General features: G+C 34.8%; 1 protein-coding gene across 5 annotated transcripts in view; it reads left to right on the top strand.

Moving 5' to 3' along the window:
• The window catches only part of ROBO2 (roundabout, axon guidance receptor, homolog 2 (Drosophila)), a 625,987-nt gene that overhangs the window by 455,611 nt on the left and 155,713 nt on the right, over positions 1–14,663 (top strand). For all 5 annotated transcript variants that reach the window (XM_011966113.1, XM_011966115.1, XM_011966117.1 and 2 more), the window contains exon 5: positions 4,799–4,937. In XM_011966113.1, coding sequence (XP_011821503.1) covers positions 4,799–4,937 — 139 coding nt within the window. The remainder of the gene's footprint in view (positions 1–4,798; positions 4,938–14,663) is intronic.

Consider the following 14,663-nt stretch of genomic DNA (forward strand, 5'->3'; position numbering starts at 1 on the left):
ACTACATTGACAAGACTGACTACTTGAGGGCTGTACTTTACGGAAACAACTGGCAAACAACACCACTGTCCCAAGAGAGATTAATCTTGTAAGCAAGTTATGCAGGTGATTCAAATCCTGTTAATCTCACATAAAAAAATGTTAATTGCATTGGCAAAGACATTGCCTCTGATCACTCCGCAGTTATATAATTAGAGATCGGCCCATTCGGAGAGGCTCTAATCTAATTGATAAGCAGTCAGCAAATGACCCTTGAGATTTCTTCCCCGTTTTTCAATATGTGGTCAGACATAAGGTAGTAACATGAAGAAATCAGTGACCTTGTTTTGACATGTTTTAAAATTAAGTTTGCTTGTTATTCAATGGTTTAAGATTTTCATGCATATTTATTTTAATTGGACGGGGCTGTAATTGTCCAAACTCTATGGAGTATTAATAGGTATTGAGTGTGATCACTTATCAATGCATTGGATGGTTCTGTTATCAACTTACTTTCTAATCCTTCGAGCTTTTCATTTTTTTTGGAGATGATTTTGAGTCAAAAGGGGAGACTCAAGTCACTTCCTTGTAATTTTTAAAATTTCTGTCTGAAAGGGGCTTGGTTTTGTGTTTGGTTATTGTAACAGTTGCCACTGCAAATGCAAATCATTTGAAATACATTTTTGGCCTGTACAACTTCTTCAGTCTTCATATTTATGTTTCTGATTCTCAGATTTTCTGGAAATAAAGTTGGTTAAGAAAAGTGGAAAATAGTTCTTACAAAAAATTTCTCCCACTTAAATAAATGTTAGGCAAACCTACAGTTTTTAACATAATGTTTTCTGTGGGTAATTACGAAAATTGCAAAGCAGAAGGTGAGTTTAGTATAATTAAGAGAAAACAATTGGAATAATGAATAATACAATTTAGAGATAATTGTTAGAAAGGGTGCTATGGACATTCTCAGAATAATACTTTAAAATATGTGACCAAGCTCCAGGATCTCAGGAATTTCCCATGTCGCATTGTTGGGCAGCACATCCTAATACCCAGGTATAAAACCCATGTGGCTGTGTCATGTACATGCAGGTGACTTTCATCTCACTTCTTCTTTGCCTTTGTTTTGTTTTGTTTTGTTTTTCTATCCATCGAATTACATTTTTTCACCATGAGCCAGTGTCAGACTTCCAAAAATTGTATACCACATATGCTCCTGTGGTTATCCAGTTGCTAAGCAACTGGACTCTGCTTGAGGGTAGCAGGGAAGAGAGAAGGTTCATTGTGAAGTTCTGCACCCCTGCTGAGTTCATTTGAACAGCAGCAGGGATCCTGTATCTTGATTCTTCTTGAAATTATAAATCAAGTGCTTCCACGTATCTCTATATAAAACAATGAGGCTTAGAACAAGTACAATGACCAAAAAAACCCTTAAGGATCCTGATGGTCTCCCCTTGAGGAAAGGACAGCTTAGTTTGTGACATTTCTGATGTAACTTTGGCCATTTGGATTAATTGTATGTTGTGATTTTGTGACTGTTAGCAAGTTAAGGAAAGCATACACAAAGTTTTTCTGAAAATATAAGTAAGTATTTTAATGGAACTGGTCTCACATAGTGTTTTTCAATTTATTTTATACCCAGCATAATGTCATGAAAACTTTTCATATTAGATAGGTAGTTTTAATATTGCAATGACTTAACAGTTTTTCAGTGTATAAGTTTGCCGAAATTTATCCTAAAATCTCACGTTTTCCAATATTGTCAGTTTTGCTGCAATGATCCTATGGACTTCTTATTTTTGTTGCAATTATCAGTTATCGAAGTCACTGTTCTGCATTGTTATATTTTGCAGAGTGTCTGCAAGTAATGGTTGCTTTGGTTCTTCTTCAGTGCTCACACTTCCTTTTTCTTACTGATTTTTCATGTTGGCATGCCCATCTTCTTCTGGACTTCAATGGGCATAACTTTTGTATCTTACTTTTAAGAGAATTTTCACATTTAATTTATGACAAAATATCTTCATCACGTTTAAAAAGTCTTTTTGATTCCTTCATTATTTAGATGTTTTTTAATCCAATAGCTATATCTACAGATTTGATCATATATATTGTTATTTCCCTTCCTATTATATAAGTAACCTCCTTTATCTCATTGAAAATTTGACTTCAAGTAATAGAAATCTGCCTAACAATGGCTTAGGCATAAGAGGTTCATTTTTCTCATCCTCACCATTTCTATGATGAAAAGAGCTTAAACACACAAACTCACACACAGATGCACACACACACACACACTCCATGTTTTACCTGCCATTCTGTTTCAGTTTGCTAAATGAAAAGTTGAGACACTTTCTAGAGTTTCCTTTTCACTCTATGCGTCTGACTGATCCCCCAGTTTTGATCTCTCTTTTCTGTCCCCTTTTCCACATCCTATGAACCATTGTGTCAGTTTAAGCTGAAATAATTTCTTACAACAACCCTTTGACTTAATTCATGACTTTGTTTCTCTTCTACTTTATCTTTCACAGACGTGCCAACAAGCCCTTTTTCATATGCTAATTCAAAATGTTGCTTACTTGCTTAAAGTCCTTCAGTAGCTCTCTATCAACCTCAGGGCAGAGCTCACAGTCCTTGAGTGGTGAACAAGGCCTTCATGGTCTTACCACTCACTCTCTGGCTAGCTTTGTCTCTCACCACTTCCCCCAATGAAACTAAGCTGCTCACTATTCACCAGCTTGACCACTTAGTCAAAGTCTCTAGGAGTGGTTGTATTAGCATGTGCTGAATGAGTAAGTGGATGAGACAAAGACTTCTCTAGCTTGTTCATTCCAGTGTCAGGATGTAGTATGATACTCCCGCTAAAATCAGAGGGAACAGGAAGGGTCTCCTCTTGATGAATCATTTTTCAATCTTGAGTAATATCAATAGTGTCTCAAATCTCTTTAACATTGGGTTGATGTAGTTTTTGGATGAACTGGATAAATAGCTGCACCTGATAGCACAGAAAAAGTCAATCCCGCTTCCTATGCTAATTATTTATTTTTTACTGTTAACATTTGGGGCCCTCATAAGGATATATTAATCCTATTGCCTATTTAATTACCAGAAATGATAGCTCAATACCAACTATTCCAGCCCCGAAATAGCTGTTTTGGGTACATAGGGTCCAGAGTTGGAAAAAAATCACACTAAATTATTTTATCTGACATGCAGGTTTGTTCTGTTGTCTGTGGGGCACAATTTGCTGCTAATTTATTCAGAGTGTCTAAAATCTTTAGATGCAACCATGTTTTTCTTTCGTTTTTATGGATTGCTTGTCAATTCTGCATTTACAAAATTTTTCATGATAAAATTCTATTTGCCTTGTTTTATGGCTTGGGATTTTTGAGTCTCAGACTACAGATACTCAAGCATACGCAGAAAATTCTGATCCCTACTGTCAAATTCTCTGCAGAGATACAACTGTCTTCCTTCTAAATGCCAATGATAGTTGGTTTTATTGCAATAAAATATTTATCTTGCAACTCACACATCTGTTTTATAAATATGGATCTTGATTTAGTCAATAAAATCAAATACTCTTATTTTATACTCTTAAAATCTATTATTTGAAGTAATTTATTTTCTTTGAAGGTTTCCTGCCAAATACATTTTAGTTTTTGTGGCACTGTGTACAAAATTTTAAATTAGAAGGTTTGAAACTCAAGTCCTAGGTGGCTAAATATGTCCAGATGGCCAGATGAATCGTGTCAACTTCCTATGAATCTCATCTTTCTTTTCCTTGGCTTAGTTCTCTTTCTACCTCAGTAAGTAGCAATATTGAATTTGTTTGTGATTTTTAGATATGGGCTAATAAAATTTAAATGAAAATTTTTCCAGTCTGAGACCATTATCCAAAAGGAAAGAAACTAGACAAGGAATGCCAGTGTTTAGCAATACATAAAACTGCTTTTTGTTTTATATCCTCAGAAGCTAAGAATCTTATGGACAGGAAAAGATTTTTATGGATAAGGACTTATTTTTCTCTAGCTTTATGTCGAAGAGTGCTAGAATACAATTTAACAGTGCCAAATACAGATTAATAAAAGAAGAGAGGATGAAAACAGTAAAACAGACTACCGAAGAAATAAAAAACATAAAATTAAGTAAAATAAAAATGGATAAATATCTCAAACACTTAAGAGAAGACCATTGGAGAAAACCTCAAAAAATTGATAAGTAAATAGTTTGCAACATTTAATAATGGCAGTCTCTGTATTTAAGAAAAAAAAATCAGGTAGACAGCTTTCCATATATGAAGTTAAAATAGTATGGGAATATTAAGTCCTTATCAAATCATAGCCTAAGTGGGAAAATTTAGGTTATATATATGTGCGAAAGTACACATTTTTAAATTTTCTCTAGCGTTCTTGAGGAATATTAATATTTGGTTTTTAAAATATTTTTATTCCTTTCAACTTTTAGTTTTCCCACATTGAGCCCTGATAATAGATTACTGTGATCATTTTTAATCTCTTTTTCCTGTAGAATTCAGTGTTCTGATTTTTTATGATAGGATCCACCTGATTTAGCTCAGGGATTCAGTGAAAAATCAATTTAATATTTTTTCCAAAGGTTGTATCATCTTAAGTGCAAACTGTAGCTATTCCTTTGTTCCAAAATACTGTATTTTATTGAATGCTGTTGGACTCACAAGGCCACAGAGTTAGGTACCTGTGTACCAAAAGTAAATTAGGTTTCCTTTGCTTATCTCATAATGTAATTAAAGCACATATAATAGTTTATCTCATTTCACCATTCTTTCTTTTCTTTTTTTTTCAAGAACGACCCACATTTCTCAGGAGGCCAATTAACCAGGTGGTACTGGAGGAAGAAGCTGTAGAATTTCGTTGTCAAGTCCAAGGAGATCCTCAACCAACTGTGAGGTGGAAAAAGGATGATGCAGACTTGCCAAGAGGAAGGTAAGACCATCCTATGGATGGACTATTGCTAGATAACCAATGAATAATTAAGAAAGAAAAGGACAGCTACAGTGCCACCACCATATACTCCTACATCTTGTGGTATTTTCACTCATGTGATTTTTACATATGCAAGCCACATATTTACTGTTTGTATATTAAAGTCCTCCAGGCTTTCAATGTCACTCTTTCAGTGAATATCTACATCAGTGCTTGATTCTTCATTTCACCTCTTATCCCTGGATACCAGGGATTCCTGGGTGCCTTCTTTCCCCGGACCCTTTGAGGAATACTATTCCGTTCCTGCAGAATGCCCCCTGCATGCCTCCATCAATGACTGCCCTGTTCCCATGTTTCACCCACTCCGGATACCATTTGTCACCTCTACGGCCCAAAGCATAACTAACAAAAGACTACTGCATGTGGCTGACTGTAAGTCCTGGAGTAAAGGAAAGGTCAGCACAACACTGAACTGGTAGCAAGTAGTTGGCATTATTTTTCACACAGGGAATTTCTAACACAGGGACCTCCTGTCACTTTCTTTCTTGCCATCTCTTCATGGAGACCTTCTCTTCCATCTCTTTCTTATTGTTCTTATCACAAAGCCCTCAAACCCAAGCTCTCAAGCTCTCATCTTATTCAAAAATGCTTTTCATCTTATATGAAAATAGTTTTAACTTGTTGTTATATAAATTTCCCTAAGACCTTGCCATTTAGAATCAAATCAGTAATTCAAGTGGTTTGTTGTTGTTGTTGTTGTTGTTTTAACACAAGTAATTTTATCTTTAAGATTTGTTATGGCTTCCTGCTAGTTCTGCCTACTGACATTATAACCATCATACATTCTCCAATTATTGCCTGCATAAAATTGTACAGGCCATGTTTTACCGGTTCTTGTTTTTTACAACAAATTTTTGGCCAGGCACAGTGGCTCATGCCTGTAATCCCAGCACTTTGGGAGGTCAAGGCAGGTTGATCACCTCAGGTCAGCAGGTCAAGATCAGCCTGACCAACATGGTGAAACCTTGTCTCTATTAATAATACAAAAAATTAGCCAGGTGTGGTGGCGCACACCTGTAATCCCAGTTACTCGGGAGGCTGAGTCTGGAGGATCACTTGAACCCAGGAGGTGGAGGTTGCAGTGAGCCAAGATCCTGCCGCTGCACTCCAGCCTGGGTGACAGAGTGAGACTCTGTCTCATAAAGAAAAAAAAAAAAAGAAAAACTTTGTTTCATTCAACTGACTGGCATTAACCAGGCTTCTACAGAAGCTATATACCTTTTATGTGCTTTCACTGCTGTCAGTACTTTCCTAAATGTAAACATTCATTTCAAAATTTCAATTTTATAAATCCCAAGATATGATAGGATACTTTATTTCAAAAGACACGTCACTCATGGATTGAATGCACCAACCATTTATAACAGTTACTGAGAGGTTCTTTGCAATCTATGGGAATAAAACAAGTGAAAACATTAATTCAGTTAGTTTTTCGGCCTATGTAGTAGGGAAAGTCATTACTGTGTTTATCATTTTAATGCCAGACATCTATCTTTAAAGGAATGGTATTATTAGAAGACGTTTGTAAATGGGAGGCTTTTCATGCCGTCTCATTGGAGAAGCAGGTTAGAAAACAAGGAGAGTTTACACTATTGAACTGTTACTGTCCATCCTCTACACATAGTCAACAACTTGCTTCAAATTTGAGAGCACATAATGAATAATTTTAAAATGTTAATGTAAGGTGAAGAGATTAATTCTATAGTAAAATTTATCCTAGTGTAAACAAAGGTTTATTTTTTAAAACTGGGAGTATATGGCCTTGTCCATTGTAACTTCAAAAACCTTCAGTTTTGGCATAATTTTGATTTATAGGAAAGTAACAAAGTAACAGAGAGTTTCCATATACACTACACCCAGTTTTCCTTATTGTTAATATCTTACACGACTATAAAACATTTGTCACGACTAATGAGCAAACCTTGATACGTAATAATTAAGTAAAGTGTATACAGTATTTGGATCTCCCAGGTTTTCATCATTGTCCTCTTTCTACTCCAAGTCCTGTTCAGGTAATTATTGAGTTGGCTCTCACAGACTTCTGCATTTGTTCTCATATCTCTCCGGTCTCTTCTGGCTTGTTACAGGTTCTTAGTGTTTCCTAGTTTTGTGAGCTTAACAACCTTGCAGGGAAGTACTGGCCAGGTACGCTATCGAATGTCCCCCAAACTTGGATTAGGCTGGTGTTTTCTCCTATTAGAATGGGTTCATAGGTTTTTTTTTAAAAAAATGCCATAGAAATGACATGCTCTTCTTATCACATTGTATCGGGGGTACATTATATCCGTATAACAGCACTGGTGACCCTGTTAATTTTCAAACATTGAGCAAGAGCTCATTGAAAAAAGTATTAAAAATAGAGAATTGTAAGTGTGCATTGCATTTTAACATGTCTATGTTTCTGAATTAAGGTAAAATAGAAATGAATTGAGCCTAGTTTGATTATTTTCAGTTTAATGTAGGTGTTGGTCATAAACCTGACAACTTAAGCTGCTACACTGTTCTCTAAATCTTGCCAAATTCATTTGCTTCAAAGTACAAATGATACATATAAATCAAACAACAGCATTCAGGTTACATTTTCAGAAGGTATGATATCAAGGCCACTAAACAACAAGGTTGAAAGCATGAGAAATCTTAGTTTCATTAACTTCCTTTAAAACATTTTCATAGCTTTGGCCTCTTTATTCTTTTTACTGGCATATTATTGTAGTACTTTGTGTAACGAGTTAAATATTTTTAAAATCTTAGGCAAATGGAAGTGCTGTGTAAGCTTTAAATTGTTTTGTTAGAGAGGCTTAAAGCAAGGATAAGTTTAATATAGAAACTGAGGTCAATATTTTCATCATGAAAGAAGCATGTACTTTTTCTTGAATTCCCAGTCTTTAAGTGATATTTCAGAGGAGTTTATTCGTTCCTCGATTTGTATGTATTAGCATAAGCCTCACTTATGCATAATGAGAGGGAAAGACACTTCTTTCCTTGGTGAGGAATAACAGTAATAACTTTTAGCCAACCACAGACTAAATCAACAACATTGATTCTATTACATTATTTAGGTCTCAGACTAGGGAGATGGCCATTGTTCTTGTATAAGCAATTGGTGTGGTGGATGACATTTCTTTGGCTTAACACTTAATGAAATTTGAATAAGGTTTGTGTAGTGGTTCATGCTTAACACATTTATAGGAAGGCTTTGTAGGACAGCTGCATAGCCTGTAATTACTATGTAAGTAATATGTGACTATTTTTCTTTTGGAGACAAGAAAAGCTTTTCAATTCAAGTTTAAATTTATGAAATGCTGTAAGAGCTATTAAAATCTTCAACACAGAAGAAGATATCTGTGCCAACCTTTCAGTAACCAGAGATGAATTAAGGGAGTATTTTTTCCCCTTGCCTTGAAAATATTTTTTAAGTAGTACTGATAGGCCTCTTTCTTTTATTTAGTCTTAAACTCCTGACCTTTCTCAGTAACTACCTTTAATGAAATTACAACAGACTCAGTGAGTTGTATTAAAACATTTTCTGAAAAGATGAATGTTTCAGTGAGGTAGGAAGCATAGCAAGTCTAACAATAACCCTTATGCTCAACTAGGGAAAGTTATTTATGTGGACATTTTCCATGTGACCAAGAGACAAAACGGGAAGGAGTCTACATTGTACACATTAGTGCCAAACTGTTAATTCCTTGCAGAGACTTCTGAAGATATTACCATTTCACAATTGAATATTTCGGGAAGCATACTGATTCTGTACCAAGTACCAATACTGTTTTCTAGAAGGTTTCAATACATATATATTAGGGACAAAAATTTCATACACTAATGTGAAAATAAAGTGAGTAGGGGGAACAAGCAAGTGAAAGGCATTTTATAGTTTATAAAAATTATGGTTTTTAAAGCACATTTTAAAAGCATAATTTAAATAGTAGAAGATGCACTTTTGGGTTTACCTACATTTAGTGAGTGCCTACTACATTTATAATGCTCATTGCAAGTTTGACAAAGTAAGAAACACGGTAACTTAACTGTTATTAGTTCTTTAGTTTTTGTTTTATATTAGTGAGATTGGGCGACGTGGGAAAGTATTCACATTCTGAATACAGTAAAGAAAGTAAACTGGAGCAGCTCTAGTTACATTCTTGGGTCAAATATCCAACATTTTGCTTATCAGTACTCTCTTGATTAAGTGCCTTCAATACACCTTTTCACAAAGTGTTTTAGGTGATAGAAGTTGCCAGTATTTTTAATAAATGAGGTGAGGTTCCACCTCATGCCATGTTCCATCATAACATAAGTGTATTGTGTATTTTTGTTATATAAATATATTTATGTGCTGAAAGTCTGTAAAAAATTATAAAATGAAGAAACATTACCATAACACAAGTAACATGACATAAAGAAACAATATAATAAAATTGTAACCAAAGATATAAAAATAAATTGAAATATGACAACACTGCAGTGTTCTGTTCAATTTAATATTGAGGTTTTTTTAAAATCCCTCTTGGAACTTGGATAAGAGTTAGTGTGATTAATCTGATTGTGAATTCTTATCTATGCATGTCAGCAGACTTTGTATTTCATTTCATTATTAGCAGCCTTTAAAGAACTGTAAACAGGAGATTTAATCTCTCTCATCAATCATGTAATTTTCAGCATATTACCATTAGCTCCATTTTCTTTTTTTATTTCTTTTTTATCTTCTAAACTAACTCTAAAGTGACACTAAGTTCCTCAATAACAACTTCTGTCTTCCACAATAGAGAAAGGAATGTTCAAAATCGCTTGTCAGAAGAAAAAAGAAATAAAATATGCCATTTACATTCTTATGTATGCCTGCAAATTCTAAATTTAGTTGATGGCTTGCACATAGTGGATATAATTAATGAATATTTCATAAAACAGGAAAGGGAGTAGAGAATAAGAGTTTCAAGATACGTAGAGCAAAATTCTATCAATTTTCCTTAACCCACTGACAAAATTTCCTTTTCTAAAGTGCAAGTCTATTTTAAGAGAGGATTTTCAGAGTTTTTAGTTCCATGAAATGTGAGATTTGCATAAACACATGATTCTTTAAGAAAAGAAACTGAATGGAACTACTTACAATTCCTTTTTTCTTTTTTTTGGATGCATTTTTATACAAAGTGTCCTTCTTAGCCCCAGCAAATGTGTTTAGATTAATTGTTTGGAAGCTCTATTGTTTACAGCGTGTGCTTCTGGGACACAGGGATGCTGAACAGGTGCTTAACTACCCTGTGGAGGTGATTGGCCTTCTTCACATACAGTGTATGCATCAAAGACATGCAATAATTTGGGCTCCTGATAAATAACCACACTGATTAGGTTGGCTGGTAAAGACTGGGCAAGTGAAATGGTCTTAGCAAAAGAAGGAAAATCTAAGAATAGGAGAAAAGCAATGTGTACGAAATATTGTAAATGACATCTAAAAAATGGACCGGTTCCTAAAAGTCAGAAATATAAAGAAAAGTGTAAACGAAAAAATCTTTCTTTTTTATGCATGCAGATGTCTTAGTCACGTCTGTCTGAAAACAGAAACTGCATGGGCAATGACTATGGGACGTTTTAATACAAATTACAATAGCATAAACATATTTAGGCCATTGCCAAGGGGTTTTGGACTTCAGGCCTTGTTCTGCTACTGTTTGACCATTTAGTTTATTTACACTCCCATTTTCTGGAAATGATATTTGACAAATTTCTCTACTGCAAACTAGGAATGTGATCTTGAAGCAGCTATTTAAACTCTGTGTTTTATATCCTGAAAATATGGACCAGCAATGTGGTAGGTCTGACAATTAACCTGTATTTTGACTCATTTTAGAGGGTGAGGAATTATGCCACACATTCTAACTCAAAGGGCTATGAAAATGATACAACCTTTTCAAAGCACCGTAAACATTGTACAGTGGATGCACATACATGGTGCCTCAGTTTTACAAATCCACCTGATTGGTGGCATTTATTAATTATAACTACAGGGAAAAAATAATTAATGCTGAAAAATATGAAATATATAATTTGTATATAATGACACATTCTTCTATCTTTGGCCATATGATTTCCATAGAAACATATACAATATTATTTTTAAATAGATATCACTTACGCTTTTTTTTGTTTGTTTGACGGAGTCTCACTCTGTCTCCCAGGCTGGAGTGCAGTGGCACATTTTCAGTTCACTGCAACCTCTGCCTCCCGGGTTCAAGCAATTCTTCTGCCTCAGCCTCCCGAGTAGACGGGACTACAGGTGCACGCTGCCACACTCAGCTAATTTTTGTATTTTTAGTACAGACGGGGTTTCACCATGTTGGCCAGGCCGGTCTGGAACTTCTGACCTTGTGATCTACCCGCCTTGGCCTCCCAGAGTGCTGGGATTACAGGTGTGAGCCACCGTGTCTGGCCTGCTTTTAAATTATATAGATTCATTTATAAATGTTTCTAGTGACTTTGCCAAGTCTGAAAGTTGCCATGCATTTTCCACCTGTCGTAAGCTATCCATTCTCCCAGTACTGTGTGCCAGCAGCAGTGCAATCAGTCACCTGGGTTGAGACCTTCACATTTCACACATACTGTTTTGTTTGTCTGTGAGTAATAAGCATAAAACCATTATTATAAAAAGATTGTTTAATGTTTAAAGCAAGTATTTAGGGAGGACTTACCATGTGCCTTGCAATGCAATAAATGCTTTTTAAAATGCTTTAAAAATTCCATTATTTTAAAGAATAGTGTTATAGCATAATATTACTCCTATTTGAGGGTTATGGAAACAGAAGCTTAAACAAGTTAGGTTTTTAAGGCCACACATTAATAAGCATTAGGGCCAGACTGGACTTAGAATCTGTCTAGCATGAAATCTCTATTTTAAATGAGAGGGCATGATAATTATATGATTATTAATTATTTAAGGATTTGAGCCACCTATTAATTTTATATTTTAGATACGAACTTAGATAATTGGTTAGAAATACTGTATTATGAATAACTATATAAACATACTATACAGCAATAGAGTTAAGCTAATTTTTAGACCGACTTCGTAAGCCACACATAAAATGTCTTGACATTATAAAAATTTAAACTTTCTGAACAGTTCAAGTTTACCTTCTTGGAAACTGAACATAATAGATTTTGTTTTTACAAACAGGATTAATTGACAACTTTCAGAGAGATGACAGAATGGTAGTTTTCCTGTGTTTTCATCAACTAGGTGCTAATAGTTGCTGTTAACACAAAACTAATTGCCACCTAGGGTGGGGAGTGCACGTTGCCTAGTCCTGTGACCACACTGGCCCATCTGTTAAGAATCTCAGCTTAGGAACAATGCTGGAACTGGCATCCAATTTGGGTTCTGGCCAGTGGTCAACTAACAAGCTGGGACACACTTGGAAGATGAAATGCCTTGAAGTCAGAGATGCTCTGCTGTCCATTAACTGACAGCTCTTGTATGTGGGCAGAGCCAAGACCAGGTGCCCGTATGCAGAGCGAAAGGATCTGTCTGCGTGCCACCTGTCACTGACATGTGCGTCATGTCCAAAACACGAGCCACAGTAGGTGTGCTTCTTCCATCAAAGTGTGGTTGTTGGAGCGTTCAGTCAGGCTGAGGTATTACCTTAAACCAAACTGTAGGACAAGCCAGAGGCTTACCATAAGATACCTCTCATAGCATGCCATATCACACAGGTGGATGGAGATGTACCATTAGAGACACTCTCCCCTGTACCTAGGTTCTCATGTTAACTCTAAACAAACAGTTAAAAAAAAAAAAAAAAAAAAGTTGTTTAATTATATTAACACAAGCACTTGTGTGCATAAGACAATTTGTGGTTAGAATCATGCAAATAAATTTTAATCACCCCAGGGGTTATTCTAAATATGTATTTCTAACTGATTTTTATTATTAGTCTTAATAAGTTGAATTGTAAAGTGAGGCTGAAAGGTAAAATAGAATTTAAGAGGTCAGTGTTCTTATCCCAGCTCTGCCATAATTCATCACGTTATTTTAAGCAATTCATGTAACATGTCTGAGTACCAGAGTCCATATCTGCAAACTATGTTGGATTGAATGGTTTCGGTGCTGTCCTCAAATTCCGAAATTGTATGGTTCTATGGCAACCACTCAAAGCAATTAGCGAAGCACGGTAATTTTTTTTTTTTCAATAGAAGAAAAAAAAAAGAAACCAGAAAATGGAAATAAATGGACCTAAAGAAGAAAATTAATATTACCTATATATCTATTATCCAATGACAACCACATTTTATGTATAGAATGCATCTTGTAAACGTATTTATATTTTAGGCATATTTTTCATTCAAAATGGTTCTTGACCCTGAATGCTTACTTAGGCTTTTATTTTTTAAAAGTCAAAATTGATTCAAAATAGCTGTTTCTGACTGCATTTTCCTTTCCCATAAATATAATAGTAATAAATGATATTTACATAGTGCTTGCTCTATACCAGAAATACTCTAAGCATTTTACAATAGTGCTCTTTGATCTTTAGAAAATGCTGTGATGTAAACATTATTATACTATAATATAAATATGAAAACTGATATGCAGAGACGGTAAATATGCCAACGTCACACACCAAGTAAGGGACCTAGAATGTCTGTGGCTTCAAAGTCCACACTTTTGGCTTCTACCTGGTGGTGCTGAGTGGGAACAACTTTTCTTCATTTTTTATTTGGGATTGAAGATAAGGAAAAGACAGCCTAGCATATGCTTGCCTAGAAGTATAATTTTTATCATATAGTTAGAAGTAGAATTTTTATCATATAGTCACAGAATACATCCATATAGTAAAGCACATATTAAAGTTTTGAAAATTTTTATTATAAGGGCACTTATTTCCCATAATATACGTTTATTATGTCAAATAAATAAGTTTATGTCTTTTCCTTCAAAATCATTATTTTATACTACTTATTGACACAAAATTTAAAACAAATCTATTTTTTCTCATGGAATATTTTAACTTATATTCTTTCCTTCTCAACACTATATTGGGTAAGACAAGATAATTTCACTGGAAACATATTAGAAGTTAAAGAAGTGCTTGCTGGAGTCAAATAGTATGAGTAGACTATGATTGGCTCTCTCCATCCATGGGTGCTAAATCTGTAGATTTAACCAATTCTGATTTAAAAAAATTTTTTTTAAAAACAATAAAAATAATACAAATAAAAATACAGTACAATAATTTGCATAGCATTTATATTAGATTCGATATGATAATCTACGATGATTGAAAGTTGCAGGAGGATGTACATAGGGTATACACAAATACTACATTATTTTATATAAAGGATTTAAATGTCCTCAGATGTTGGTATCTTCAGGGTTGTGGGGATGGCAGTCCTGGAACTAACCCCCAGTGGATACTGAGGGAGGACTATGTATACATCTAGAATGATGAACTCTGGTAGAGTATTGCTAGTTTAATTCATCTTTCACATTCACTGCCTGACATAGTTCTCAGACCAAATTTAAGTGTACTAAAATATGGTGAGTATCGTCAGGAATAACAATTCTATATTTTAAAATAAATAATGGAACTGGATTGCTTGTAACTCGAAGGATAAATTCTTGAGGGGAAGGATAGATACCCCATCCTCTACGATGTGCTTATTTCACACTGCATG

The sequence above is a fragment of the Mandrillus leucophaeus genome, unplaced genomic scaffold, assembly GCF_000951045.1.
Source record: "Mandrillus leucophaeus isolate KB7577 unplaced genomic scaffold, Mleu.le_1.0 Scaffold745, whole genome shotgun sequence".
Lineage (NCBI taxonomy): Eukaryota > Metazoa > Chordata > Mammalia > Primates > Cercopithecidae > Mandrillus > Mandrillus leucophaeus.